This window comes from Arvicanthis niloticus, chromosome 1, assembly GCF_011762505.2.
Source record: "Arvicanthis niloticus isolate mArvNil1 chromosome 1, mArvNil1.pat.X, whole genome shotgun sequence".
Classification (NCBI taxonomy): Eukaryota; Metazoa; Chordata; class Mammalia; order Rodentia; family Muridae; genus Arvicanthis; species Arvicanthis niloticus.
The window spans coordinates 98931281-98957534 of record NC_047658.1 but is presented as its reverse complement, the minus strand read 5'-3'; the positions used below and the strand labels follow the sequence as shown (position 1 = coordinate 98957534).

Here is a 26254-nt window from a genome sequence, read left to right as displayed (position 1 = left end):
AAACCCAGACTTCCGTGGATGCTAGGAAGATGATATGCTTTCCTATTTCAGAGGTGAATGAGTTCAGCAAACCCTATTCTCTTCTGTGTCACTCCCCCTCCCCTCCCCCTCCTCCTTCAAGGAGTTGTTTCAATATTCTTTCCTTAATTGCTTTCTTCTCCGTTATATCAAATTTTAACAACTAAAAACTTTCCAATGGAGTTGGGCTTTGAGGAGGAAAGTTTCTCTCTCTCTCTCTCTCTCTCTCTCTCTCTCTCTCTCTCTCTCTCTCTATATCTCTCTTTTCTCTCACACACACAATGTTACAGACCTGCAGAACCAATTTCTTCAGCCCTGTGTTCTCTGAGTCCTGAGGAAACACTACTCTGTTTACAATCAGAACCCATATATTTACCATAAAGACCTTATTCTGATTTGGTTTCTGTTGCTGCATTAGATACTATGGCCATAAGCAACTTGGAGAGGAGACATTCAGAGATGTCAAGGCAAAACCTGGAGTCAGGAGCCAGAGCAGAAACCAAGGAGGAATGTTGCTTACTGACTTGCTTCTCCTGGCTTGCTCAGCTCCCTTATGCAGCTCAAGGTCAACGGCCCAGGGATAGCTGGACCCTCCTGCATAAAGCAGCAATCAAGAAGGCATTCCATGCATATGTCCAGAGACCTATCTGAGGGAGGCAGTTCCTGGGGATGTCAAGCTGGCAATAAACATTAGCCATCACTGACCTGGAAACCATAAAAAGAATGCCTAACTCTTTTCAGGACCAAGTAATCACATTTTCTCACAAGTAGGAGATACATTTAAGTAGAAGGACACCCCCCCCCCCCATAATCCTTATGATAGCATTGTTCCTATTGCAAAGAGAAAACAGATCAATTCCCATGGCCTTCCTGGGGATGGTGGCCACCCAAGATATGCTTCAGGGTATTTCAGAGTGCTATTCTGAAGGGAGAATTATGAAGAGCCTTCCCAAAGGTTAATATTCTTCAGATTTTCATGTTCTTATGAGAGGAGGTTGATTTTGGTATAAAACTCCAGTGGCACACAGTTTATTTAACACCAACCTTTACAAAGAAAGTAGGGCTGGGATGAGATACTGCAGGGGAGGAACACGAGGAAGAAAGGAGGTTCTAAAGCTATGTAGCCTAAGAGGCTTCTCGTATCCATTGCTAAATGTGCATCCAGGGGAAGATGACGTTAGCCTTTCACCAGCGTGTAGGGTGTGGTCTTCAGTGCTAGCTGCATAAAAGAGAGAAGAGAACAGAAAAGGGTAGCCAGGCCTGTGCTTGAGGCTTATATCTGTTGCCAGGTTAGCAATGAACTACCTAGGTCTTTTTCCTGAGGAACTAATCTTTGGTCTGAACCCAAGACAGTGGTTTACTTGCCAGTCAGGACCTGCTGGGATTCTTGTCTGCACGTGCCTACACTGGAGGGTCTAGTAGGCAGGGAGCTGAGGCAAGTGTGTGGTGGCCATCTTTCATGCTGCCGAAGAAAGCGGCACATGCAGCTCCAACTTGTGTTTCAGAGTGGCAGTGCCCTTCTAATGGTACTGCCTGCCCACCACCCTTGCTAGGATGTTCTCTTCTGCTCTGCCAGTGCCTGACTGTCCCTTCTGTTCTTAACATATGGCCCTGAAATGATCCTTGAAACTCTGCAGTCTTTACTCTCTGTATGGTAGGTACCTGATGGAGAGTGGGATCCTCAGCAAATGTTGGTTCTTTATTCCAGGGTCTGGTGTCTAGGGATTGCAAAAAACACCTTTACCCAGCAAATCAGTTCTTATAGGCACCGGTCAGGGATGTGAGGGATGGTAACCTCTGGGAGGAGCATGTCTCTTGTCCCCCACACCCAAAGCTTATTCAACTAGTAGAGACCTCACTGCCTTCCTTGATAGCTCACATTATTCTATAGATCAAAGCTGTCAGTTGACTAGCTGCTCTTAAAATCTAGACCATGGCATGTGGGTTTGCTCCTCACTGCAGCCTGCTTCACTCACCGTTTGGCCCCATGAGGTTCGTGTCTATGGCCAGCACATGTGGTCCTAACTTAGCACTCATGAACTGGATCATCCCATGGTTCCTTCCTACTACACCACCAGCTCCAGAAGGGCAGGAGGACCTTCAGGTATGCAGTGATTATGAAAACGTGCTATCAAATAATCTGTATTTGCGCAATTTGATTTCCAAGGAGACTGATAAAGATGGAAACCATGGTGAGAAAGTCATGGCCACAACCGGGAAGGTGCTGACTGCAGCCAAGGAGCTGATGACAACAACCGGGATAGTGGGAGGAAGAGGAGGGGGAGGCGATAACCACATATCATATCTGAGAGAGATGAAGCTCTCTGCCCAGGAAGATGCTTTACTCTGTTGAAACTGTTGGAGTGGAAATACCAAGTAGCTGGCTAGTAGCCAATAGAAGTGCCTTGTTTGCAGTTCTAGAGGCTAAAATCTTAAGCTCAAGGTGCTGGCTGATGTAGCACTTACTGAGGAAGGGCTCCCCTACTAGTTCATATGTGTGTGTGTGGCCTCTTCACACATATGGAGAACACAGGTTCTCTATCTTTTTTGAAGGGTTCTCATCCTGTTTATGAAGTCTGCACCTACGTGACATAATTACCATCTAATGCTTCACTTCTTTTTTATAAATAAATGTATTGTGTTTATTTGTAAGGTGTGTTAGGATGTGAGCAAATGCGTGCATCCGTGTGCTTGCTGCAGTCGCAGGACACCTTGTGAGAGTTGGTTTTCTCCTTCCAGTATGTGGGTCCCCGGGATGGAACTCAGGTCGGGTCACCTACTGAGCCATCTTGCTGGACTCAACACTTCCCCTTTTAATACTCTTGCCTCGATTGGAATTCAGCTGAGGGACACAAACATTCAGTTTGTGGCAAGAGACTGCAACTATCATAATCAAGTATGCTGGGAGTCCAGAGCCAGGACAGGCAATGGTCAAGAGCTTCTCCCTAGAGGCGACGGCCAAAGGATAGGTTCTGGCTGGAAAGGTGGGATTTATCCTGGGAAAGAGGGGGCAGAGAGGGTATTATGGACGGTACAGCGGTGGGGCTGTGGAGAGGAGGGGAGTGCTGGGGCGGGAGGCTGTGGAGATAGCTTCCTTTGGGAAGCACTGCTTTTGTAGTGGACAGTCATCATGACTCAAAATCTGCCATTTGCCTTGTCTTTCAGTTGATGAAGGTTGTGAATGAAATGTGCCCCAATATTACCAGGATTTACAACATTGGCAAAAGCCACCAGGGCCTGAAGTTGTATGCAGTAGAGATCTCTGACCATCCTGGGGAACATGAAGTTGGTGAGACAGAGTTTTGTCTTAGTTTGTTTGCTGTTGCTGTAACAAGCACCATAACCAAAAGCAACTTGGGAGGAAACCTATTTCAGCTTACAGGTAATAAGTTCACCATCCAGGGACAGCAGGGCAGGAGCTCAAGCAGGAGACAGAGGCAGGGACTGAAGCAGAGGCCATGGAAGGATTCTGCTTATTGCATTTCTGTTACGTTTTTTAATACAGTCCATCACCCCCCTGCCTAGCGGTGGTACACTCACAGTGGGCTGGGCCCGCCTATACTAATAAGCAATTAAGAAAATAACCTCACAGACATGGCCACAGGCCATTTTGATGTGGGCATTTCTTCAGCTGAGGTTCTTTCTTTCCAGCTGACTATAGGTTCATCTCTGTTTGACAGTTGCTGATAGCTATGTCAGCTCCTCTACCATGAGAATGGTATATTTCATAGCTCCTTACCTAACTTGAAGGCATCTCCCCACACTCCACACGACAGGGTTTATACCCTGGATGTGAGCCACCCATCCCACAACCATTTCACACAACAAGTGGATTTTGGTTCTGCACCCCCTCATTTCTGAGAAGAACTGTGAAGCTCTCTGGGCTAGAAGCACCCTCCTTTGCTGCACAGGGACCACATTCAACTGTGTGCTCTGCTTCTGAGGCCAATCACAAGACAAAAGAGAAAATGGCTGGGTATAAGACAGATACTCTTCAGGGAGAAGATTCGGGACTCTCTGATTTGCAAATGGCTCAAATTGCAGGGCATTCCTCCTTTTTGAGCAATGTCTGTATTGTCTTTAAAGGCTATTTACCTTTAGTTAGTTTTTCTTCAGCCATCACTATTCCAAGTCCCTGCAGGCTGGGTGAGCTCTGGTTTTCTTGTTGGTCAACCCAAGCTCTCAAAATCCTCTGAAATTTAGGTGCAAAGGTATATCTGACTTGTTTGACTTTATTGTTCTTCCATGTCTCTGCCTTGGGAGATCATCTCAGGAGTTTCTTTCAGGGGTAAAGGCCTTACTTGTAGATAAAACAATGCTTCCTCCCACACAGCAGATTGACAAATGGAAGAAAAAGGAGTGTGGTCAGTCATGCCCATCAGGATAGTCAGAGTCTGTTAAGTGGCTATAACTAAATAGTCAAGCTAGCATCATTTATAAACAATAGTCATTTATCTCTTGTAATTGTAGACCCTGGGAAGTTGAAGATCAAGATTCCAGCACATACAGAGTCTGGCAACGGCCTTTTTTTTTTTTTTTTTTTTTTTTTTGCTTAACCCTTGCAGGATACAAGGCAGTGGAAGGCTATATTCTCACAAACCATTCTACTGGGATACTAATCCTACATCTCTTTCTAAAGGCCTCACATCTTCTTACTATCCCAGGGTCTTGACTTCAATACTAATTTTACACACACACACACACACACACACACACACACACACACACACAGAGCACCTCTCAATAAGAAGCTAAGTTTTGTAGGAGAATAAATATTCAGACCATTAACCAAACTCTCCTTACTGATTCCCTTTAAGATTTTTTTAAAAAATGTATTTATTTATCTTTGGATCCTTGCAAAATGTAAATAAGAAATTCCTAGAAAGCAACAACTGCCCCATAGAAGAGAAAAGCAATGGCTGTACTTTGTGTCTAGTTTGTAGCCATAAGCACCGAAATACTTGGTAAGAACATATACCCCGTGGATCTAGAGGTTCATGCTTGCTACCTACAGTTTTTCTTACCTCTTTGAGCATCTGGGTTTCAAATAATTATCCCAGTATAATTTTGGAGGCTTATTTGAAAGGAAAAAAGTATGGCTGTAAGGTTGTTTGTGTCCTTCCGAACCTCGCCAGGCCCCATGTGGATGCCTGCAGGAGCCTGTGTGTCTGTCTCTGTCAAGGTGAGCCCGAGTTCCACTACATCGCAGGCGCCCACGGCAATGAGGTTCTGGGCCGAGAGCTGCTGCTGCTGCTGTTGCAGTTCCTCTGCCAGGAGTACTTGGCGCAGAACGCACGCATCGTCCGCTTGGTGGAGGAGACTCGGATCCACATCCTACCCTCCCTCAATCCTGATGGCTATGAGAAGGCCTCTGAAGGAGTGAGTGCATTCTAGCCTGGCCCCTGCCTGAAGCAAGCATGATACCCAACTCCGGTGCGCTTAGGACAGAACTCTCTCTCTCTCTCTCTCTCTCTCTCTCTCTCTCTCTCTCTCTCTCTCTCTCAGCGATGTATTGTGTAGGTGTGCATGTGTGCCTATGCATGTGCATGTATGGGGGTACATGTACCTGTGTGTATATGTGCATGGGGAGGCCTTGAGGTTGATGTTGGGTGTCTTTGTCAATAAGCTTCTCTCCTTTAGTTCTTGAGACAGGAACCGTTATGTCCTAGGGATCTACCTGTTTCTACCTCCTCAATACTAGGATTAGAGGCACATACTGTTACACCTAGCCTTTTACTTGGGTACTGGGGATCTAAATTCGTGCTTGCTCAGCAAGTACTTTATCACCGGAGCCATCTCCCCAGCCACTTTTCCTTCTTTGCTGAAGCTGACAGCCTGTGTCTGCAGCCCTTTGCCTGTAGCTGTCTGCCTTCTTTCTGATTGTTTCTTTGCATGGTAAGGTTTCTGGGAGAGACGGAAAAGGACTTAAAACTGATGGTGACACTGAGAGAGGTGTATGTCCATAACCTAGAGTGTCCGTATGAGTAGTGCCATTATTACATAGCCATGGCAGTAGCACCTCAGGTTGGTTGAACACTTTTGAAGTGCGATATATATATGTGTGTGTGTGTGTGTGTGTGTGTGTGTGTGTGTGTAGCTTTGGTTATTACTGCTAACATTCTCACCTGTCCCCTAGTGATAACTGTTTTGATTATTCTGAAATATTGCCTATATTTTGTGTTCTAATTATCATATGAAATTTATATATGTCATGAGTATATATATATATAATTGCATTAAAACAAGGCATGGATCAATAGTGCTATTTCACAATATTTGGGATAAAATAGAGCACCATCTAAATGGAGGTTCCTGTCAAATGCATCCTTAAAGTTCAGCACTTTAGTTGTGTTTGTTGGTTTGGGCACAAATAGCTACCTGGGTAGTTAAAATGATAACTCCCATCCAAGTACTAACAGGCTCAGCCATGCTTAGCCTCTAAAATCAGATAACACTGTCCATGTTCAGGGTGGTATGGTCATAGACACACCACTAAAGCCAGAATTCCAGCAGGGGAAGGGGAACCCATTGGTACTGCATTGACAGTAAGTGATTCTGCAGGTCCAGACTTCTTCCTTTTCAGAGGGTTCAGCTGTGTAGTGGAAGGTCATGGGAAGGGAGAGGTATAAGAAGAGATCTAAGGTTTTTGGGCTTGACTATGGTAGGAGTGTTCCTCTGGATGTCCATCTTTGAAGTGAGGTGTCTGTGTTGTCTGTGGTTTATCAGATGTTCATAAAAGGTTTTTCTGTATTATTCTGTGATATCTTTTCTGGGACAAAGAGCATTCAGAGACTTGGAGATGCACATGGGAGATAAACACAGACACATCACACATCTGGGTTCTCCTGCAGTCAGAGATCTCTTCCCATTCTGAATCTTCTCCAGGGTTCCGAGTTGGGAGGCTGGTCCCTGGGACGTTGGACCCATGATGGCATCGATATCAACAACAACTTTCCGGATTTAAATACGCTGCTCTGGGAGGCGGAGGACCGGCAGAACACCCCAAGGAAGGTTCCTAACCACTACATTGCCATCCCTGAGTGGTTTCTGTCTGAGAACGCTACAGTGAGTGAAAACAATTCTAATAAGTGTGTCAGAGGAGGGTGAAAAGTCGCCTGCTGGTATCTGCAGAGGCTGTGGCACAGACAAAGAAGACAAATACATCTTTCTTATCTTTTCCAACAGTAGAGAATGGTACTGGATCAATACTACCTTTCAAGCTGGTATTTTGGAGATTCTTTGTAGAGTCATTCGATTGAATTTCTATAACTACAGAATTCTAAACAAACAAACAAACAAACAAACAAACCACTCCCAGAATGCATGAATTTTTTCACTATCATTATCCTTATCCATGTTAATTATTCTCCCACGACATCAGCTTTCACTAATTGCTAGGTACAGACAGTGCCACCTATGATATGTTGAAGATGGAGTTCTGGTGGCATGCGGCCATTTCACTTATGGTGATGTTACAGACAGTGCCACGTATGATATGTTGAAGATGGAGTTCTGGTGGCATGCGGCCATTTCACTTATGGTGATGTGTGTACCAGAACATATAGTACAAGAGAGTTCAAAGCACACGTCTTATAGCAAAAGACTCAGTGTCATTATCATGTATGTAGATCAACAATCTCTTCATCGTAAAATGGAAAAGACTGAGCAATCATAGCCATCAAAATCAGGAATGAGACATAGGGGCAGAAATTGGGTCCAAAAACTGAGAAGCCAAGTAAAACCAAACAGTAAGGTTTTTTTTAAATGTCCTCATGTACAGTTAAAACAAGAGAGAGGGGAAATGAGAGCCTCGCATTCAGGGTAGGAAGCCTTTTCTGATGGGAAGCAGTGGGGCATGGAGGGGGATGAAATCACACAGGTGCATAGCAACTGCTGCTGAGACTTGGGTCTTGGGTTAACTATGGCTTCACAGCATGGGGCAGTATTGATTCTGTGCTGCCTCCTGAGCTGTGTTCCATAATTAACCTGACCCAGGACAAATGGTGTGCTTCAAGCAGAGAAGCAAGTTTACTGTAGCTCAGCAAGCACACTGCAGCCCCGAGTCAGCATTTCTGTCTGCACAGTAAGAGGCCCTCTGTGCTTCTCTGTCGGCATCAAAGTTGTCTTGCTGAAATTATCTTCGTGTGGCAATCGGTCATTTACTATAATCTGATTTGATTCACATGTTTGTATTAAACCACATCAGCCTTCTAAGTTAATCTTTTTAACATTATCAGTTTAACTCCTTTCCCCCATAAAAAGCCAAATGTACAAAAGTAAAGGAAGCTGGAGAGGGCTGACAAGCACTCATGTCAGCAGTGACGTGTGCCAGCTCATGTGCCTTCCTAAAGCAGGCTTGTCCTCCTGTGATTTTATTTGTACACATTTTAAAGGGGATCTCTAAACGCCGGAGCCATCCTTTATTTACATCCATTATTATGTTAAAACACATCATTTCTTTTTCAGATTTATTGTGTCTGTGTATGTGCGCACGCTCGCACATATGGGTGCACACATACCATGGTACCCCCTATGGAGGTGTGTGTGTGTGGATAACAGCTTTCAGGAGTCAGTTCTCTCTCTACACTTTGGTCAGACCAGATCTTTGCTGTTTCCATCACACTGGCATAAGGGCTAACTGGCCAGTGAGCTCCTTCTCAGTAGGTCTCTTGTCTCTCTGTAGGCTGATTACAGATGTGGATTACCACATCTTGATTTAAGTGGGTTCTGAGAATTGAACTCTAGCCAGGCTTATGAGGCAAGGCAAGCAGTTTTATCTCCATGGTCCCAAATTGGGTTTTTGTTGTTGTTGCTGCTATTGTTGTTTGTTTGTGGGTTTTTTTTTTTTGTTGTTGTTGTTGTTGTTGTTTCATTTTGGTTTGTTTTTTTTGTTGTTGTTGTTGTTTTAATTGCAAGGCTGGGGTTAGGGCTGGAGATCCCATTTGATTTCTTATACCAATCAATGAACTCCCCTCCCAACATTTCTCTCACCCCACTTCACCCCCATCCTCATCTCCTATAAATCTAGATTCAAATGAAGCCCGTTCCTCTCTCTTGTGTTACAAGACATTTTATGTCTCTGTTATCAGGCCACCCTCCATTCCTTCCTCTTCTCCCCTGTCTTGCTTACCTCCATATATCACCCTTGGTTGTGCATGAGCAGCTGGGTTTACTGCCTCTGGGAGCCGGGACTGTGCCCCTGAAATGTCACATCCTTCTGTTTTCTGGAAACTGAGAGTGACTTTAAGACCGAAGTCCACAAACTCCGGCCCACACAGCCCTGCCTTCCTGAGTGGCTTCGACTGGCACACATTTGTACTTTGTCCATGGTGTTTCTTTGCTACAGGAACAGAGCTGGGTAGCTGTGACAGAGCCTGCTTGGCCCACAAAGCCCTAAATAGTCACCATCTCGTCCTTTGCTGGAAAAGTCAGCTAATACCTTGGCTAGCAGCATGGTCAGATTGATGCTTATGGTTTGGAGGTGCTTCTGGTTGTGTGTCTCATGCTGTCTGTAGTTAGTGAACACCCCAACCCAGGAGTTCACTGGATTCATAGAATGATGACACTTTAACCCCGGTGAAGTATTTAGTAGACTATCCTGCCATGGAAACAACATTTCCCTGGCCTTCCCTTTTTTAATCCATTGCTTTTAAAATGTCCAGTTTTCCCAGAACACAGTTTGAGATTTTAAATATTGCTGAGATTATTCCATAAAATTTCTGATTTTTCAAACATTTCCCTTTTTTGAAAGCTAAGGAAGCAAAGCAACTTCTGTTTGTTAAATTTGTATACTCCCAGGTGGCCACGGAGACCAGAGCCGTCATCGCCTGGATGGAGAAGATCCCGTTTGTGCTGGGAGGCAACCTACAGGGGGGTGAGCTGGTCGTGGCATACCCCTATGACATGGTTCGGTCCCTGTGGAAGACACAGGAGCACACCCCAACACCCGACGATCACGTGTTCCGCTGGCTGGCGTATTCCTATGCCTCCACTCACCGCCTCATGACAGATGCCAGGAGGCGAGTGTGCCACACAGAAGATTTTCAGAAGGAGGAGGGCACCGTCAATGGGGCTTCCTGGCACACAGTGGCTGGAAGTACGTCTTAGATCTATCTGCCTGCCAGTCTAACATCACCAAGGACCACAGATGGTGCATTAGTTACTTTTCTTGGCTTTGTGACAAAATATCTGACAAAAGCAATTTAAGGCATGCACATGCATATGAAGGTCTGTGTGAATGTGTGTGTGCACACACTTGTGTGCATGTGCATGTATGTGTGTGTGCATGTGTGCATGTGTATACACATGCTTGTATGCATACATGCATGCATGCATGCATATGTGTGTATAGTGGGTGTATGCTGACTCACATTTGAGGAATCAGTCCATTATGGAAGGAATGTGAGACAACTGGTTATATTGCATCCATAGTCCGGAAGTAGAGAGAGATGGGTGCTGATACTCAGTCACCTTTTTTCCTGTAGTTCAGTCCAGTAACTCAGCCTATGACACGGTGGTATCCACAGTAGGTTTTCTCACCTTAATTAACACAGTCTAGATATCCATCATAGACATACACAGGGATATATTTCTTAGGAGGATTGTGGGTCCTGTCAAGTTGGCAATATTAATAATCATAGATTCTAGTCCAGAGTTAAACCCAGGCCTCTCTACTATATGTCTCCTGTTCATTAATCAGGGTTTTCTAAGAGAACAGAACTGACAGGATGAATATATATATATATATATATATATATATATATATATATATATATATGTGTGTGTGTGTGTGTGTGTGTGTGTGTGTGTGTGTGTGTGTGGTGTGTGTGTGTGTGTGTGCATGTGTGCATGTGTATACTCTAATGAGTATACACACATATAATATATATATATATATATATATTAGAGTGGCTTACAGGCTATAAGTCTGAGTAGGTCTTTCTCCTGACAGAAAGGCAAAGAATCTGGCGGGTGGTAGAGTCCTGGGGAATTCTCAGAGTGCTGCTGGTCTTCATTTTATATTGGAATCTTGAAGACACAGGTTCTAATCCCAGCAAAAGAATACTTCAGTGAAGGATAGATGCACTTGCCATAAGAGTGAGACAAGCAAGCAAAGAGCAAAGGCTCCCTTCTTCCATGTTCCTTCATGTGGGCTACCATCAGAAGGTGTGGCCCAGATTTAGGGTACATCTTCTCACTTCAAAAGAGCCAGTCAAGAAAATCCCTCACAGGGGTGCCCAGTTGTTTGGGTTTTAAATAATTCCAGACATAGTAAAGTTGACAAAGATGAGCCATCAAACTACTTGTCGTTATGCCCAGTATGATGGTCAGCAATGGCTTCCAAAGCGTTGGCCTCAGCACTCCCCAAAGACTATCCTTTAACCCCTTTACTGCATTCTCAGAGGTGGATGGGGCTTACTCATTTTTATAAGTGAGAGAGCCTGAAGATGGCTGGAACTCTGCCCTATCAAGAAACTGGTAGAGCTGGAACTTGTTAGGTCTTGCCCTTAGCCACCAAGACACTCACATTTCACAGGACTGTAGATGGGAGAAAGTAGCAGGGCACGTTGGTGCCAAAGGTAGGGGGCTTTTTGCTTAGAACCACTGATTTAGGGCATGTCTGAGATCGTGCGTCTGTATCCTGGCTCAAGTGTGATGTGACTGAGTTGCTGTGTTTTGAGATCGCCATGTGATGGAACCAGTTGCATACATCTGCTGTCCATGGGCTAGCTACTCAGTGTCACCAGTGCCATACATCAAAGCCAGCTGTGTATAGTCACCACATGGGCCTGGAGAGGATTTTCCAAGAGACCCCCAGATCACTTGGCAGCAATCGGAGAGCCCCATGGTTTACATGCCAAGATTTGCAAGGGTTGGGAATAACATGTTGTCTAAGGGTCATCTACAGGGGTTGAAGGTCCCAGTATAAGACAATAACTTTTTTTTTCTTGATAGTGAGAGGACTGTGAAGGCAATAATGGAAGTGAAAGATCTATCATGTCTAATGGTTCAACTTTGGCTTTATCATTCAGATAATGTATGACCCTAAATAATTTTTCTCCAAATTCCTACACTTTTTTTCTATTAGAAAAATTGGGCTTAAAAATATAGTGTTGATGTTTTCTTCTAGGATATGTTAGTATCACAGAGAGAGTGTATGTGGATGTAATTCATGTCTGCTGATCAGAAACACTCAGCCTAAGATTCCATCCCCAATGGCCTCATCAGGCATGTTCATCTTGTAATGTTAGATTTAATTGTCAACTTGACACAACCTAGAATCGCCTGGGAGGAGAGTAATGCCCCAAGTTACTGTGAGGGTTTGTCTATGTTGGGTTGGTCTGTGGGCATGTTTAAGGGATGGATGGTAATTGATGCGAGAAAGACCCAGCCCACAGTGGGCAGCACCATTCCCTAGGTAGATGTTTTTAAACTAGATAAAAGTGGAGAAATTGAACTGAGCATGGCCAAGCAAGTAGATATACATGTGTATGCATTTATTTTTCTTTGCTCTTGACTGTGGCTATGACTAGTCACTCCAAGCTCCCTGCTGTGTTGTACTGTGACCTGAAATTATAAGCCAGATAATGCCCTCTCAGTTGCTTTTTGTTGGAATATTTTACCTCGGCAACTTCAAAGGAAACTAGGAGACTTTATGATTTCATGAGCCTATTCTTTTCTCTGTTCCACTATGCTAGTTAATTTTGATAGTATACTTTTCTATAAATTCATATACTTTTTAAGTATGTTCCTCTCTTGAAAAAGGAAAAAACAAACCAGAAATATTTGTTCCCATAGTCACTTTAAAACATATCAGAAAGGACACACCATTTTTGTCTTGGCAACAATAAAAGTGAAAATATTTTCTCTGTTTTTGCACTATACAAATTACAACATTTTCCCTATACAAATTACACTGAACTATACAAATTTCAAAATAAATGCTAGTTTGCATCTATCAGGAACATTTCCTACTGGTAAGTTTTTTTTTTTTAAATCAAGTTTAGCCCTAAAGACATACCTACAAGAATATCTGAGTAAAATCTTTTTATTTATATTTATTTTTTGCTGCTGTAACTACATTGTGAACAGACACTGTTGAGTTTGACAGTGTCAGTACAATAGTGATGTCATGGAAAGCAGGCTGCCATAGACTGCTACATAGCTATGCAGGCAGCACTGAATGTTTCCACCCTCCCAATTCTGCTTGCCCTTATTTTGGGGACTTTATGGCAACACAGTGTGGCAGTGTGTATCTTTTCCATCATTCTGTTATGGACTCTGCAGATTCCTTCCTTTGTATATTAATGAAGTCTGCTTTATAATTTTTTCCCTTCCCCTCAGTCCCTCTGCTCTGTCTTCTCACCCATTGTCCTGCCCTGCCAGCAGCAGTGAGTATGGAGGAAGCAGTTACAAGTGAGGCTTTAGACATTTCACAGTGTCCAGCATGGGCAGCCTGTGCTTCTGAACTCCAAAAGGACTGTCTTCTTGGCTGCAGACCCACAATAGCAATCACAAAGAGGGCAGATGCTGTGGGCAATGGGAATGATTTGGGGCACAGAGAGGGTTGCAAATGATGTCTCTTGCTGGACCTAACGTTTTGGAAAGAGCTATGAGGCTGATAGGTCCTGATCCACAGGTGCTTTGGACAGGAAGTCACCTTTCACAGTCAAAACCCTTCTGTTTGGAATGCTCTGAGCAAGGTCTCACCTGAAGGGCAGAATGTCAACAACAGAAATAGATGGCCCCAAGCTTCTCCAGGCTGAAGTTTCTCTGCATTTTGTCAGCATGTCTCAGGCTTTCATTGCGTCAGAGGTGCTTCTTGAAAAAAAGAAAGATATAAAAACAGAGGAAAGAAGGAAAGAAATGAAAAGAAGGGAGGGATGGAAGGAGGGAAGGAAAGAGAAAGAAAGAAACCCACTCCAGAATTTTAATTATCAAAATTATTTCAGTATAAGCAGGACCTAAGAATGTGAAGCTAATGACACCTTTATGCCCAAAGGAGGCCCATCCCTCCTTAAGAGTCAAGACCTGGGCTGAACAGTTCCTTTGTTTCCATAGGCCCCAGATGCCCTCAGCGTCTCACTGTAGGTTGGATAGACAAATCAAGACAGGTGACTCCAGAGTTGGCCTGCCCTTGCAAAGCATTCCCTGAATCTCATCATGTCCCCTTGCTCCTCTTCTCTCTCTTGCTTTATCTTGAGAGGTCACGGTTGTTGAAATTCAAGTGTTTTGGAGTCTGGAATCAAATGGTGAGAGCTAAATTACTAAAGGTTTGTCACTGTTTTCAGGATGGGGTCGTGGGTTGACAGCCCAATATCTGTCTTTAAAGCAAAAGACCCTTCATAAGAGGGCCTTTGGAGAGCACGTTTTTCTCTGTCCACACAGAGCCTTCATGTCTCATGCTTGCACCTTCTTCTGGCCCTCAGGGAGCAGGTAGGGGTCCTTAGAGGATGGAGCAGGTAGGGGTCCTTAGAGGATAGAGCAGGTAGGGGTCCTTAGAGGATCTTTTCTCTACAGAATGATGCTTGCCCTACTGTTGTAGAGCACAGCTTGCTGCACATCCTGTTCAGAGGTGGAAATGTTGAGAGGAAAGCTCGGTAGTAGAGAGGGACTCAGTGCTGAGCATGGATAATGGCTTGGGTCCAATCTCTGGCACCCTGCCCACCCTAAGAGTCGAGCTACTTTATGCCATGTGATACTCGTGATAGTAATTTACTCATTTAACAAATACTAGGTATGTAATGACTTGAGAAAGACCCCCTCAAAACAACATGTCTGTTTTGTGACTCCTTCGTACCTGTAATTGATACTTTACTGAGAAGACAGTCTTTGAGGATGTAATTAAGGGCCCGGAGACGCTCCTTCTCTATTACTGGATAGGTGCTACATCTGTGAGATGTGTCCTTAAATGAACCCAAAGAGGAAAAAGCAAATACAGAAGATTGGGCAGAGTCAAGCGATTGACATAAGAAATGCCTAGGACAACAGAAGCCTGGCTGGCAAAGACGGTGCTCCTACAAGGTTCTGCAGGGAGCAAACACACTTGAGGACTTCTAGCCTCTCAGCACATGGGAATGGGTGTCTGCTTTAAGCCACGATGTGGTCATTTGTAACAGCAGCCCCAGGAAGTTCATATGGGACAGCCATACTCCAGGCTGGCTGCTTCCCAGCTGCACATCAGGGTGCAGATCTGTTGCTTTGGGACTCTGGGTGGGTATGATTACCAAGCAGCTGCAAAGCAGCCATTCACATGGTCTAGGCTCCAACCTTGACCATGACTCCTTGTAGAAGCACAAATCGTAGATGAAATTCCCAGTGATCACAGCCTCACTTGTCTTATTTGTGAAGCTGAGCTATGGCTGAGTTTGTGAGGACAATGCAGTGACCTTCAGGACGCAACTTACAGGCATGCCTGGAAGAGGCAGGGAAAGAAAGAGACACAGAGAAGGCCACAAAGACAGGGCAGAAGTTCGCTATCTTAATGAATTGAAACAGGGGACTACTATTGAGGCTCTCATATGAGACCCATATGGCTGCCAAACACTGAATTAAACACTTAATCCTTTGTGGTTATTAACGATGGCTTTTCAGGCTTGTTTGTTTTCCTCTTGTTTATCTATAGTGGATTCTTTCTGCTTCCCTATTCAGCTGAAGAGCTCTAAATGTTCTTGGGCATTCTTGTCCACTCCCCTTGCCACTTGGAGCATAAATCAGTTTAAAATGTCTGGTTGGCTTGACAGGTCTAAATGATTTCAGCTACCTCCATACAAACTGCTTTGAGCTGTCCATCTATGTGGGCTGTGATAAATACCCACATGAGAGCGAGCTGCCCGAGGAATGGGAGAATAACCGGGAGTCTCTGATTGTGTTCATGGAACAGGTATGCTGGACATGTGGCTGGGAGGAGAGGAACTGGGTAAGAAATGGGTTGTGAGTGTGAAAATCACAGCCATGGGAGAGCCGGATGATGTGTGTAGCCCGTGCTTGGGCACACCGACTTCCTGGTGCAGTGACTGCACCTCTGCAAGATGACTGTGGTTGGCACCTGGATCTTATGCCAAGTCTGCCCTGCAAGGGTTTCCAGAAGGACTCTTGGTACAGAGAGTAGGATCCAGTTTCTTCCTCTCAGGAAGCCCTGAGTACGACTTCTGCCCCAGACTCAAATCCTCATGGGAATGGCTCATTTTCCTTTGCATAGGGAAAAGAGAGAAAGGCTTGACTGTGGAAATTGGGCAATTTTGAAGCTACAGTCTGAGTTTGCCAAAATTGCCCCTGTAGATAACATGTCCAGACTATCAGTGAGAAGTTGCTGAGCCATCATAATAGGATTGTCATATTATCCTATGGACAGGGAGACTGAGGTACAGGGTCTGGCTGGTGTGTATTATATGACACGGTTAGTAGACGGACTCAATATAAATCGATTATTTTTTTTTTATGGCCTCTGGTTCTTTTGCTCTAAGACCTATGTTATTAAGTCTGTGGAGCCCAGGAAGGTCCAAAGAAGCATGCCTGATAAAATTAAGTTACATTTTAAACTGGCTGTGCAAGCCTTTAATTCTAGCACTTGGGAGACCGAAGTAGAAGGATGTTGAGTTCAAGGCCAGCTGAATCTCTATAGCAAATTCCAGGCCATCTGGGACTACACAATGAGACACTGTCTCGAGCTAAAATAAATGGAAATAAAATTAACAAAAATTAAATTCTGGTTTCTAGAGAATTTTGCTTTACTTTTCAGTGCTAGGAAGGGAACCCAGGGCCACATGCAGGCTAGACTCTATGTCTCTGTACCACATCCCTAGCCCTAGTTGGTGGATTTTAATGAAACTCTCAGACCCAAATATTTTCACCTGGAAGTTTTTAACAGCAACAGGAAACTTTCTGGATCATAAGCTACAAAACATTCTACCGTGCAGAGCCAGGCACATCTTGAGCTAGACGCGTCACTTTGAATGTTCTTGGTGAGGGCTGATCTGATGTTACTTGCCCTGCCTGCTTCCTTGTGCTGTTGTTGTCCAGAGCTGGCTGGTGACTCACTGGGTCTCATGTTTTGCTGCAGGTTCATCGAGGCATCAAAGGTATAGTGAGAGATTTACAAGGGAAGGGGATTTCGAACGCCATCATCTCTGTGGAAGGTGTTAACCATGACATCCGGACAGGTATCTGTGAATGTGCATAAACCATCTCAGTAAGAAAAACCTGCTCCTTGTAGTGTGCTGCTTGGGTTTCAGTCATGATTGGAGTCTTAGAAACTCACTCACTGGGGGGCCAGTGGCATAGTTGATTAGCACAGGGTATTCATATAGAAACTTCTTATTCAGAACTGAATCAGCATCTCCGCTCTCCAACTTCCGAAGACCTCTGCAATTGGTTTTTTTCAGCCTGGTTTCTTAGCTTCTCCTTGCTCTTTTCCTGGGACAGTTTAGAGGAATTATCAAAACTCCCGCTGCAATGGAAGCTTCTGAGAAGCTAGGGACTGTTGGGTGTCATCAATGTTTTTTTTTTTTTTTTTTTTTTTTTTTTTTTTTTTTTTCCTTCACTATTGAGCCTTTGACTCTTTCTACCACTTGTCTTGGATGTTACAGCCACTGTCTGTAAGGTTTCACTTAGTATTGCATGGAAATTTGTACCCATGGCTCCTTAAGAACATGCATGTATTCAATCATTCATTCAGTCATCCATCAGTTTAATAGATCTGGACCAAGCCCTCATAATTTTCCAGAGACCGAGCAGGATGCTAGTGAGCTGCTTGAATGAAAGACGGGGGGGGGGGGGGGGGGGGGGGGGGGGGGGGGGCATTCATTCAGTCTATGTAGGATCTGTGTTTTAAATAGTACTTCTTAAAGGAGCCCTGACCATTCCTCACACTATTTAGTGCCTGGTGGGCAATGTAGGAAAACACTGAGGCTCTGCACAGTGGGAGGTAAAAAGGCCCCGGAGCCCTATAAGCCTAGATGGGAATGATTTGCCTAATGGGCTCTGACTTTCAAGCCCTGTAATCAAGCCAGCAGTTTGGATGAGTTAATGGCAAATGCATCTCATACCCTCCACTTCCTCCTATAAATAATTTCCCAGCACATGCTCTGGGCAGATGCCTCCCACATTTTACACACACACACACACACACACACACACACACACACACTCTTTACAAGCACCTTCTGCGCTCCCCAGAGTGCTGAATTTGACTTGATTTTTGTCTGAGGCTTATATGATCCGACAAGTTTCATTTCAGTAGAAGTTTGCAGAGTGTAAACAGAGGCATTAAACAGAATCCCACAGAGAGAAAATAGAAAGACTATTTTTAAAAGCATGTTTGGATTAGAATTTCACATGCTGTCCATTGTTTAGAAGACACCAATTTGACCTGCTAATGAATGAGCAGTCACTGGGCTTGGGGTGCCCCTTTCATTCCAGAAGTGACAAGCAGTGTCCACAGTGTTAACCTTGCACGGTGGCTGCATGGAATGTTTATCTCAGAACACTAGCTCAATTGTTCAATGGGTCGGGATTTAGTATGAGGCTTCCCCTATATCCTCTAGTGCATGGTTCTAGGGTAAGTATCATTGGGGAAGAAGAAAAAGTAAGAAGAGCCCTATGTATAAGGTGGGAAAACATTGCCCATGGTCTTCTGAGAGACCTGCCAGGTAAAGGGAAAAGCCAAGCAGTTCCGTGTTTCAGAAATGGAAACTTCTAAATGACAGAACCAACATTTCTTGTTCTGACTTTATAAAGCAAACATGGTCCCCATCGTTTTCTTCTTCCTTTTAGCTTGGTTTATTGAGTGCTGACTGTGAGCCAAGAACTACTGCTGCAAACAACAAGGATGTCCCTAAGTATGCTTTCGGATGGAGGAGACCTACAGAGAATTGTTAGGGAGAATAAAAATATTACAGATAGCAATCAGGGCCAGGAAAGAAATGCAACAGGTAGATACAGAGACAGGCCAAAAAGGCAAGGTGGGGTTCCCTCACTAAGGAATGGATACAGGCTTAAAGAGCAAAGGTGCTATGCCATAGAGAGGGGACAGAATCACCAAGAATCTGTTCAGAGTCAAGAAAGGGGGATTCAGTGGCTAAAGCACTTGCCATATACACATAAGGACCAGAGTTTGCATCCCCAGTACCCATGAAAGTACTGAAGTAGTTTAGCAGAATCTCCTAAACTCTTAATGTTCAGGAATGAGACAGAGGATACCTGGGGTGAGCTAGCTAGTAAAACTACACAAAGTGGTGAGCTCCAGCCATGCAAGAGACCATGACTCAGTAAATAAAGTGACAAAGTGAAGAGCGATCAAGGAAGACACTATGTTCAACCTCTGGCCTCTGCACAAACACACACATATACCTGGGTTCCTTCACATATCTGCATGTGTGTCAACGCATGCAGAGGGAGAGGGGGGGCGCTTCTCAGAGGTCCCTAGCTCTTGCCTTGTATGTCTTCCTTTAGTGGAAATGCAAGTCTTCTACCAAGGAAGAGGCTCTTCATAGGATTAGGGATTAGCTCAGTGGTAGACCTTGTCTGGCATGCAGAGATCTGGGTTCAATACATACACAGACATGTTAGACATGTAGAGATCTGTACTTCATAGCTTCTCACTCCATAGTCCTGGGTATAATATTGGCCAGTCAGCCTGGTGTGTAGTTCTCCTTTTAAGGAACTCTACCTCCCAGATTTCCTTGAGCCATGCTGAGAGAGAGATGCCCTTTCCCCTCTCAACTTTCCTTCTACAAGACGGTGTCTCTGAGTGTGGGAGCTGCTCCCTGATCTTGCCATAGCCTCTGTGTGAAGATATGACACCCTTTAGAGCTCATGTCTTATGCTGTAGTCCATCTGTAATTGATTTACTACTTTGAGTGTGGCCAGGTGAGTAGAGTGGCTAAAAGGAAATGAGCAGACAGGAAGCCAGCGTTCATGCCTGCTGGAGAAAGTGAACTTAGTTGATCTCAAGGGAGAATTAGTCAAGCCCCAGAGTCTGTTGACTAAGGCTGTTCTGACCCACTACGCTAACAGAGGAACCCATTGGGTAAGTGACTAGTTGTACAGATGGATATCAGGGTTACTCCTCCGCCCTGTGACTTGCCAGTTTTCATGGGTCTTTCTTTGACTCGTTGAGTTCCTGCTCCACTTTGAATCCCTGTTCCTGTAGCTCCCAAGTCTCTATCCATGACCATACAATGAAGCTGGGGTAGTGTGCAGGCACCAGGGCCTTCTCCTGGGCAGTCTGTTCCTGAACTTTTAGAAGCTAAGCACCCTCTCCTTTCAGAAATGATTGATTCTTCTATATTCATAGCTCTGCAGAGGGAAGCCAGGAAGCTATGAGCTGCTGACTTTGCAAGAGGTCATTTTGTGGCAAGGACATGATGTTTGTGAGTGTGCATTTATAATGAATGGCTTGTATTGTCACATAGGAAAGACTTTTGGAGATCTCATCTTTAACTGGGCTTACACACTGCAGGGAGCCTAGGCTCGAAGCCTCTTTCTGTTGAAACATTGAAGCAGCAGCCAAAGAGAAAAACATCTTGGCTTCCAGAGGCTGTAAGCGCTTGATCATAGGAGCCTGGGTCCTGCTCTGATGGGGCGGATCATGCAATAGGATTGGGACTACTTGTGCTAGAAAGAATCTGTTTTGAGGTCCCCTGCTTTCTTTTCCCAGCCAGCGATGGGGATTACTGGCGACTACTGAACCCTGGTGAATATGTGGTCACAGCCAAGGCGGAAGGCTTTATCACCTCCACCAAGAACTGCATGGTTGGCTATGACATGGGAGCTACTCGGTGTGACTTCACACTCACCAAGACCAACCTGGCTAGGATAAGAGAAATTATGGAGACATTTGGGAAGCAGCCTGTCAGCCTACCCTCCAGGCGCCTGAAGCTTCGGGGACGAAAAAGGCGGCAGCGTGGGTGACCCTCTCGGACACTTGAGACATGCCCCAGACAGTGCAAATAAAATCCACTCCAATAGTAACTCTGTAGCAGGCTCTCCATGTTGTTTTAACTGTAATTCAAGAGACACCCGGGAGCATGCCTGCATGGCTTGGCTGGTCCCAAAGGGGAGGGTTGGCAGCTCAGGGGTTTTTTTTTTCCCCCTTTGTTCTAATTTATCTAAATACCTTGGACAGAGCAGCAGAGAAAGGCTGGTGGCAGTGAGGGAATTCAGTGAGTCAGTCTGAGACTCTAAAAAGGGTGTGTGACCACTGGCTGTCCAGGAAGGGAAACCAGGCTGTCCCGTTTGCGTGACATCCAAGTTCATCAGTGCATTTGCAAATGGCACAGTTGACATTGCAGCACTAGGAGAATCCTTTGCCCCAGATGTTATCATTTGAGATGCTCTTATGCAGCCTAAGAAAATCCATCCTCTCTGGCCCCAGGGGACAATCCAAGTTGCTAGTTACACACAGTGTTCTATTGACAATAGAGGCATTTATTACCAAGTGTGCACCGCTGTGTCCTAAGCTATGCTCCCTTTTCCAACAAAGCTTGTCTTCCTAAGAGCAGACAGAATTGGAGAGCATCTGAGAGTAAATGCTGGGCAGCAGACCTGGGGGGCAGGGAGGGATTGTTATATGTAAGCTGGGTCCTCAGCCCCTACACCCTTTGCTACTCCATTAACCCTGGGGTGGGGAGAGCCAGACTTGTTAGATGGCCAGAGCAGTCAGTCTGGGCATCTTGGAAAAGAGCTTGAAGGAAGCAAACCTAGAGTTTCTCTTAATCTAGGATATGAGAGCTCCAAGTTGACCCCCATCAGGAGGGGAGTTATGAGCGTATAGAACATCACATCGAATGATGAAAAGGAAAGCAATCTTAGGATTACCTGGGACACATCATTCTGGGAGAGGTGATTGGATCATTGTGTAAGGGAATAGTGTGTCTCGTCTCTGTTCATCCTGCTGCCTTGTTGACCTGGGGGAAATAAAACAAACAAACAAACAAGCAAACAAACAAATAACACAAATGGTAAGATCCTCTCATGTGGTTTTCCAGGCAGACATGTAGCACCTAGTACCTCAGTGACTACAGCCGTTAGGGTCGGACTCCGGGCTCTTTCAGCCCCAACCATCTTAGTTCTGCTACTCATCCTCAATACTCCAGGTAAAAAGACAGATAATGGTGAAAAGCAAAGAGAGGAAGAAGTATTCAGTATGGCTGTGCTGGAGAGAAGAACAAATCAAGAACCCTGTGACCCTCCCCACAAGCCATCTCTGGGTCTGTTTGAATAGAGGGCAATAGGCAGGCACAGAGAGTCCAGGGCAAGGTGTGGCCCCATCCAGCATTGACACATCATCTCTGATCTAGCCTGTCCTGTAAGATGGTCAGAAAAGTGTGAAATCTCTTCCTGGAAGAAAGTTCTGTGTCTGACTCATTCCAGCAAGAGGTTCCTGGGGAGATCTCAGTACCTTGGGAACCATTAGGTCAACAATCCACAAAGGGGAGGGGCACAAGTGTCTTTAGAATATATTTATTCTTGCTAGAAAGGTTGCCATCCCACTCTCTCTCTCTCTCTCTGAGTTTGGTTACCTTTGGGGAGGTACCTGTTCAGGATGGACTCCCTGTGCCTCTGTAAGTCTGAGTTCCAGCTGACAACAGCTGTGCATCCTTTGCTCCTTCCTAGTCAGACATATGCTTAGACACACTGGAGATGTCGATGAATGTCTCTACATAAATCTCCTCACCGGCATTCTGGCAGTCAGCATGGGGTTAGGGCAGCGAGCTTTGCTGATAAAGGTCAGACTGTTGATATCTCATGGTTAACAAACTGTAACTGTCCGTGTTGAGACAGCTCAGGTCAGTCAGTACTCACACAAACAGGTGGGTGCATCTGTGGTTCAGGAAACTACCCAAACAGGTAGGTAGCTGAATATGGCCTTTAGGTTGGGGCATAGTTAACTTCTATGGTAAGCCAATGTTCTCCAAGAGAACTTTCTGGAGTGGTGGGAATAGCTTATTCTGTGCCATTGAATGCAGTGACCACTAACCTCTGTGTAGCTGGCGAACCATTTTATAGGTGCAATTAATTGAAATTTGACATCTAACGGCTATTGGTGACTGGGGCTGTCACTAAGCCCATCACAGAAAGCCTCACAGCATCAGATATGATTGACAGTATTACAAAGCATCTGAAGTTCTGGGCCGTCTTTGTAGTTCAGAGGGTGGAAAGTTGCATATCTGCTCAGGAGACTTTAGACTTGTTGGATACCTTTACCTGGAAACCAGGTTTCGGCATTTCAAGCCACAGTGCTTCACTGTTCAGCTCTGAAGTCTATAGGCTGCACTGCCCCAGGTTCATGCACTTCTCAGCCCAGCCCCTCATGTCTCAGAAGAGTGTGGTACAGGCTGAGCCTGTGACAGGTTCCACCTTTCCAACTCTGTTGTGTAGGAGGCCTCTGTCTTTGAGGTCATCATGCACAAGTGGGCTTTTTTCAACCCTGAAGCTCAGAATATTACCCTTGACTTAGCTTCTCATGGTGTTTATTCCTTGCTTCAGACAGAATTAGCTCCTGGATCTTGCCTAAGGTCTTACATGGATCTCTGCATACACATCTCTTCCCACTGCTGAAAACCTCCTGATCTCTTACCAGGCCTGTCTCGAATGCCACCTCCTCCATCTCTCTCAGTCTTCCTGTCTGGGATTCAGCAATCTGTCTCATACTCTCAGTCCTTCAGAATAGGGCTGACCGCACAGGAGAAGCTCTGACTTCCCAAGGGAAGGTACAATGTCCTCCTTGGTACCCATCGTCATTGGCCCCGCACCATATAGCACATGCTCAGTGGTCACGTGGAATTGGGCTAGTCCTTGCCACGTGCTGTCTTGTTTTTAGGTTAGCAAGTTAAGGAAATGCGATTTCAGAAAATGAAAATTAGTCATGTTGTTTTATTCACTTTATACCTCCTCAAGGCTCTTCACTCATGGACTGGCAAGATGGCACAGCCAGTGAAGGTACCTGCTGCCAAGCCTGATGACATGAGTTTAATTCCAGGGGCCACAGGGTAGAAGGAGAGAACTGACTCCTGCAAGTTGTCTTCTAACCTTCACGAGCGTGCCGTGGTGTATGCAATACACACACAGCAGTTCTTTAATGTTAGTCATGGAACTGCCGTGGGATCTGCAGTTCTACTTCTATGTGTGTACCTGATGGAACGGAAAGGATGCTGACACAGAGCCTGTCTGTGAATATTCACAGCAGTGTGATTCCAAAGGGAAGGGGGAGGGGAGGCAACCAAATGCTCATAGTGGTAAGGGAAAAAATGTGATGTAATTACTGAGGGATGTCATACGCTGATGACAGGAGATGAGCTGACACCTTTCAGAGTATCCAGCTGATGACATCATGGAAACATCGTGCTAGTGAGAGAAACAAGTCACCAGAAGCCACATGTTGCCTGATTCTGTTTCTATGAAGTGTTGCCTGGAGACGAGTGGTTACCTAGGGCTGAGGAACAAGGGAAACTGAGTTGGGCACAAGCTAGGAAGGCTGTGTATGTCTTTGGGAGGTATATATTTCAAAAAAAAAATGATTGTGGTGACTAAAAATAATTTTTATAATTTAAATAAGTGGTTCATACAGACTACATCTCAATAAAGCTTTAGAATAAATGGTTGAGGTGATGACCAATCCCAACTGTCACCTTGAGAGAATCAGGAATCAAACTAAGAGACGCACTTCCATAGAAGTCCAGGAGAGTGTTTCCAAAAAGGATTAACTGAGGAAAAAGACTTCCTCTAAGAGTGGACTGTGCCTTCTGATGGAGGCTCAATCATAAGAGACCCAAGGAGAGACCTGGTGAAGCAGGTTTGGAGCCTCTGTGGCTGTCACTGTTGTCCAATGTTGATATCAGACTCTTCTTCGGCTTTCCAAAGTAGACTGAAAATCAGCCACTGTCCATGAATCAGGCCTGAAGCATCAGATCAGGACTACAAGGCATCCAGCTCTGTGGACTGAGTTGATACCAGGTTCTCAGGTTCTCAGGTTCTCTGGTGCAGGTGGCTATTGCTAGACCATCTGGGTCTTATCATGTAAGAAATCAGGGAATCCTCTCCTCTTCCTCCTCCTCCTCCTCCTCCTCCTCCTCCTCCTCCTCCTCCTCCTCCTCCTCCTCTTCCTCCTCCTCTTCTTCTTCTTCTTCTTCTTCTTCTTCCTCCTCTTCTTCCTCCTCCTCTTCCTCCTCCTCTTCTTCTTCTTCCTCCTCTTCTTCCTCCTCCTCTTCCTCCTCCTCCTCCTTCTTCTCTACAGTTTATCAGTTCTGCTCCTCTAGAGCACCTTGTCTAATGCAAGGGTCCTACCTATCATGCCTTCCAAGCAAAGTTGTGCTTAGCCTTTAAATGCATAATGATTTTAACAACGATTCCTTAGTAAAACCAAACACGGTCCTTCTGTACCTGTTCAAACAACCACACAGAGTCACACCAAGCTGGAGGGCTCAGGAGAGGCCCTGGAATCTGGAATACAAATCCAAGACAAACACAGTTTACTGTGTAAGCTGGTCCTCTGTTAGTGCCTTTGTGGTCCTGAAGAAGCTGGCATGCTGCTCGAGGGTAAGTCTCAGGGGTCTGCAGGGCGAGGACTCATTTAATATCAATGGTAAGATGCCATTACCACACGGAGCATTCACTGTTGCTTTCTGGAAGTGTCTGCTCACAAGTGTTTAAAATAAAACCTTCTCTTTCAGTGTCCAAGATAGAAATATGGATGGAGAGTTATAACTGTGTATCTTCCATCTCCCCTGCCTTGCCCATAGCCTCTCACCTTCCTACCCCCCATCCCTCCCATTCCCACCCCCCACCCCATCCCAAAGCAAAATCTTGTTGGGATCCTAAATGAATTTAAGGTTGAGAGGTATCTTTTTTTTTTTTTTTTTTAATATTTTGTTTTTCTCTTTATGTGCATGAGTATTTTGCCTGTATGTATGTGTACCACATGTGTGCCTGGTGTGAAAAGAGATCAGAAGAGGGCATCATATCTTTTAGAACTGGAGTTACAGATAGTTTCGAGATATCATGTTGATGCTGGAAATTGAACCTGGACCCTTTGCAAGAGCAACAAGTGCTCTAACCATCGAGCACCTCTCCAGCCTCCTTCCACTCTTAATTTTATTTATTTATTTATTTATTTATTTTTGGTTTTTCGACACAGGGTTTCTCTGTATAGCCTTGGCTGTTCTGGAACTCACTCTGTAGACCAGGCTGGCCTCAAACTCAGAAATCCACCTGCCTCTGCCTCCCAAGTGCTGGG

General features: G+C 45.0%; 1 protein-coding gene across 1 annotated transcript in view; it reads left to right on the top strand.

The window, feature by feature from the left end:
- Cpxm2 (carboxypeptidase X, M14 family member 2) overlaps positions 1 to 20991 on the top strand; it is a 110265-nt gene extending 89274 nt beyond the window's left edge. The window contains exons 8-14 of the mRNA XM_034523459.2: positions 3184 to 3307; positions 5201 to 5397; positions 6904 to 7083; positions 9817 to 10114; positions 15762 to 15901; positions 17081 to 17180; positions 20678 to 20991. Coding sequence (XP_034379350.1) covers positions 3184 to 3307; positions 5201 to 5397; positions 6904 to 7083; positions 9817 to 10114; positions 15762 to 15901; positions 17081 to 17180; positions 20678 to 20931 — 1293 coding nt within the window. The 3' untranslated portion in view covers positions 20932 to 20991. The remainder of the gene's footprint in view (positions 1 to 3183; positions 3308 to 5200; positions 5398 to 6903; positions 7084 to 9816; positions 10115 to 15761; positions 15902 to 17080; positions 17181 to 20677) is intronic.
- Positions 20992 to 26254: the final 5263 nt, after the last annotated feature.